Here is a 4,051-nt window from a genome sequence, read left to right as displayed (position 1 = left end):
ACGAGAATAAGGGAAGGAGGATGGAAAGGATGGTGGAGGTAAGACAGTGATTCTTAAGAACATAATGTTGGAAACATAAGGAGGAAGGGAGATTATTATTATTATAATCAAGGGGGAAGCGCTAAACCCGGAGGATTATACAGCAGGAGGAAGGGAGAGAATAAAGTGAGGGAGGGAACATAGAGAAGGAATGAGGTAGGGAGGGGTGGAAATAAATGCAGGTAGGGAGTAAGGAGGGTTGGGGAAAAGGGAGGCAGAGAGAGTGTAGGTAAAGAGGAAGATAGGGAGTAAAGGGAAGGAGGGAGAGGAAAAAATGTTGGTATGAGTAGGTAAGGAATTAAGAAAACAAAAGGGAGAGTAAGTTAGTGTGAGTGGAAGGTGCAGAAAGGGAGGTTGGGAGGGGGAGAGGAGATTAAGGGAGGTGGGAGGGGGAGAGAAAGATAAGGAGGCAGTGTCTCACCTTATTTGTCTGTACACTCATGGCACCCGTCAAGTATTACCTGGCTTGGCCGTACACTCGTGGCCTCCGTCAAGCACAGGGAAGCTGGCACAGTCTATGGCGAGGCGGAGGTGCGGGGGAAGGCGCCTGCCGCAGGTACTCATCACCTCCTCGCAGAAGTCCCTGCAGGGGCTGATGATGTGATCCTCGAACACCCCGCTGGGGTTCATGCTCTGCGCCCGACGACAGTCTGGTTGCAGCAGCTCGCATAGAAACTCCTGCGCCAGCGGGTGGCACTCAGAGTCTATTACCTCCCTGTAGGGGACGGTAATGATGATGGTGAGGGAGTGAGCAAGAGAGAGAAGGAACATTCGATTTTGGGCGTAGTTCAGACATACTGGGAAATCTCCTAACACCTGTTGCCTCAGCACAATGGTTCTCAATCATTTTTACTTCGACTCCCTTTTAAGCAACTCTCAAAATCCCCGTGTTCCCTTTCTTCAGTATTTAAATAAATGTACATCGTATACGACAGTGTCACACACACACACACACACACACACACACACACACACACACACACACACACACACACACACACACACACACACACACACTACTGAAGTTGATTACCATTTGGAAAGTAATAACACACACGTATGCGGAGCATTTCACTTCAGCCCAACGCTAATCACACAGACAGGAGCACAACCCGTGAAGTCTTGAGTTTATACGTTACAAGCGGCTAACATCGTAAAATGTAAATATTAAAATGTATCGACATAATCAAAACAAAGCGACGAGGGAAATTCTCTCCCGCCAGGTTAAAATAAATAGTGCTTCGATTCACTTCAGATTTCTCAAATTTTCTTGGAACGTGGCCTCTCTAAAATCTTGCTGTGACCCCTCTTAGGGGCCATGACCCCAGTTTGAGAACCACTGACCTAACAGTAAATATGTATCTGGGTGTTTCAGTCTCATCTCCCACTTCCCGATCATGCACGTCTCTCACATACCATCCAGGACTGCTCGAGTCATCCATGGGCTTTGCATAACAACGCATACTTACGCAGGGCCACGTTCTTTCTTATTCTCAACTATTTATTACCGAGGTGTGTATTTTAAATACTTATTTGCAAGTCACAGTTTTGTGCTATGCTGATAAATGGTTGAACACTCACAGTCTATGAGATCCTCTCTAGTACCTATTATTCTCTTCTGAGGCCCTGGGTCGTGCCTGAATTATATATAAAGCAAACACTAAACTCGCATGTGTTATGCAGAAAAGTTTCGTACATGAGACACAGCAAGGAATAAGTTTCTAATACAGTTAAAAAGGGGCGTTGAAAATTTGAAGCCAGTCAGAAGAGGCTTCCTCAAGTTATCACAAGGATACTAATATTCAATACAACCGGCAAGTTGTCACCTTCACATTGACAGATAAGTAAACTTTCACAGCACACGATCTCTGACAGTATTAAGAAGTCAACCTGCCGCTCAGACAAGTACCATCAGAAACTCACCTGACGGAGATGATGTCACGCTCTACGGTACGTGCGTCGGGATGACCCAGCAGGTTGGGGTAGGTGGTGACGTTGTGGTGCAGGTTGGCACACAGGGTTACGTCTAGAGCTTGGCACCGTCTGGGTGGCAGGGTGGTAGTGGGCGGAGGGGTGGAGGTTGTTAGGTGGTTCCTGGAGGGCGTCACCTCGTGGCCAGCTATGGGCGCCGCCTTCAGGTTGGGGAAGTTGTCGTCGAGGTGCGGCGGCAGGATCTCCAGCGAGGGTGTCCGCTCTGTAGGGTAGACAGAGTGCAAGAATAACAGTCAGTATCGAAGCTGCAACAATTCAAAAGCAACCAGATTTCACAGGATAAATTCTAGATGACGTTTCAGTTCGCCCTGGACCGAAACACCTTCAGTGGGATCAGATCAGGTATAACCAACGATAAGGAAGAGAAAGATGGCGGGGCGAGCTCATGTCAGGAGTAAGACTGATAGTGGGGAGAGAAATGATACGAGGGAGTTGATATTGGGAAAGGGGTGGGGGAGGGGAGATGCTGATACTAAAGACCTAGGATGGGGAGGTAACATGTGAGAGGTAGACTAACACAATGGAAGGTTCCGATACGACAAAATACCGAACACACGCATTTCAAGACAGAGGCCACCCATCCTTGGACTCCATCCACCAGTAAAGGATCTACCACTCACTACACAGTAAAACTCCTCCTTAAGAATGCCGTCTTCTGCCTCCTGACAGTACTCTCCTCACTTCTCTTTATCTCGTAAATAAGTTTAGAAGAAATTTTAGAAGGATGGTAAAAGTTTCGGGGATATTGGAGTCGTAAATCAAACTGGGCGAGTGTCAGTGACTCAGGTGAGGATGCCTCAGCAGTGTGATTGTGGTAGTAGTGGTGGTGATGGGGGAGGGTAGGTGAGAGTCGAAGTACTGGTCTTTTTTCTGCTGGTTTAGGTGATGTTGCTACTGCTGTTGCTGTCTGTGTTGCCGCTGCTGGTACTATATAACTAGAGATGGCTCGTGCCTTAAAAGAATTTACTGCATCCCCGGGGTTACACAGCGCCCTCTGGAATGAGAACCAGGTCTGATCGACGAATTGGAAAGTAACTCCAATTAATTAGATCGAGAGCCCTTTAGCAGCATCAAGGCACCTCCTTGAATAGTGTACCAAACACAACATGACAGTGAGGTGACAGGTGCAGGTAACTCAGCAAAATAAAGCAAAACTGTCCTTAACGGGGCAGTTCCTGGGAGGGTGAAAGGTGTGCCCTACTATATGCCGAGGATACACTGAGGTACGTGCACATGTAAGCACACACGTAGGTACGTGCACATAAATACGTACAAAACCACTGGAAAAAAAATAGTGAACATCCAAGCGCTAGAACAGTAAAAGGCTTATAAGGCTGAGATGTCACGTACGATATTACACCCGTCCCAATACCTGTATTGGGACGGGTGTAATATCATAGGTGAGGTGACACTTCATCCTTAAAACCTTTCTGTTATTCTATTATTTTTACAGGTCCTTGATAATATGAAAAATCGCGAAAGCGACTGGATGTTCTCTATTTTTTCACAGTGGTTGCTTTGCATACTGCGATATCTGTTTACTGTGGTCTTGTTGCAGGTAAATACGTACACACGCACTGATTATTGCAGCTAGCCTGTAAAGAAGTGGAGTTAGTGGCTGCTCACGTCCTCTATCTACCCTCTCCTGATGTTCACCTAGTCCTTCCCTGGTGCCCGCTCCTTCCCCGCTAAACACATACTCCCTAGTGGAGCAGTAGGTCAGAGGCAGTGATATATGGACGTGAAACCAAGGAAGCGTGGGGACCCACTACTCAACTGAACTTTTATATATGCTTTCTGAAGAGAAGTTGCAAGGATTGGTAGACGAATTTGGGAGGACAAGTAAAAGTAGGAAATTAAAAGTGAACTTTGGGAAACAGCAGGGGGAAGAGAAGAAAAAATCCAGACATGAATAATTGGATATCAGATTGAAGATAAGTATGGAGGAAGTGAGTTTTGATATTTGGGAGTGAATTTGAAGCCTGTGAAAGACGAGGTGAACCACAGAACTGATGGGGAT

General features: G+C 46.6%; 1 protein-coding gene across 1 annotated transcript in view; it reads right to left on the bottom strand.

The window, feature by feature from the left end:
* Positions 1–460: 460 nt before the first annotated feature.
* The window catches only part of LOC128693952 (uncharacterized), a 59,711-nt gene continuing 56,120 nt past the window's right edge, over positions 461–4,051 (bottom strand). The window contains exons 4-5 of the mRNA XM_053783880.2: positions 1,963–2,233; positions 461–754 (exon numbers count right to left, since the gene is read on the bottom strand). Of these exons, the coding sequence (XP_053639855.2) occupies positions 490–754; positions 1,963–2,233 (536 nt within the window). The 3' untranslated portion in view covers positions 461–489. The remainder of the gene's footprint in view (positions 755–1,962; positions 2,234–4,051) is intronic.

This window comes from Cherax quadricarinatus, chromosome 33, assembly GCF_038502225.1.
Source record: "Cherax quadricarinatus isolate ZL_2023a chromosome 33, ASM3850222v1, whole genome shotgun sequence".
Lineage (NCBI taxonomy): Eukaryota > Metazoa > Arthropoda > Malacostraca > Decapoda > Parastacidae > Cherax > Cherax quadricarinatus.
Note: the sequence above shows the minus strand (reverse complement) of the source record. Positions and strands in the feature narration are given on the sequence as shown.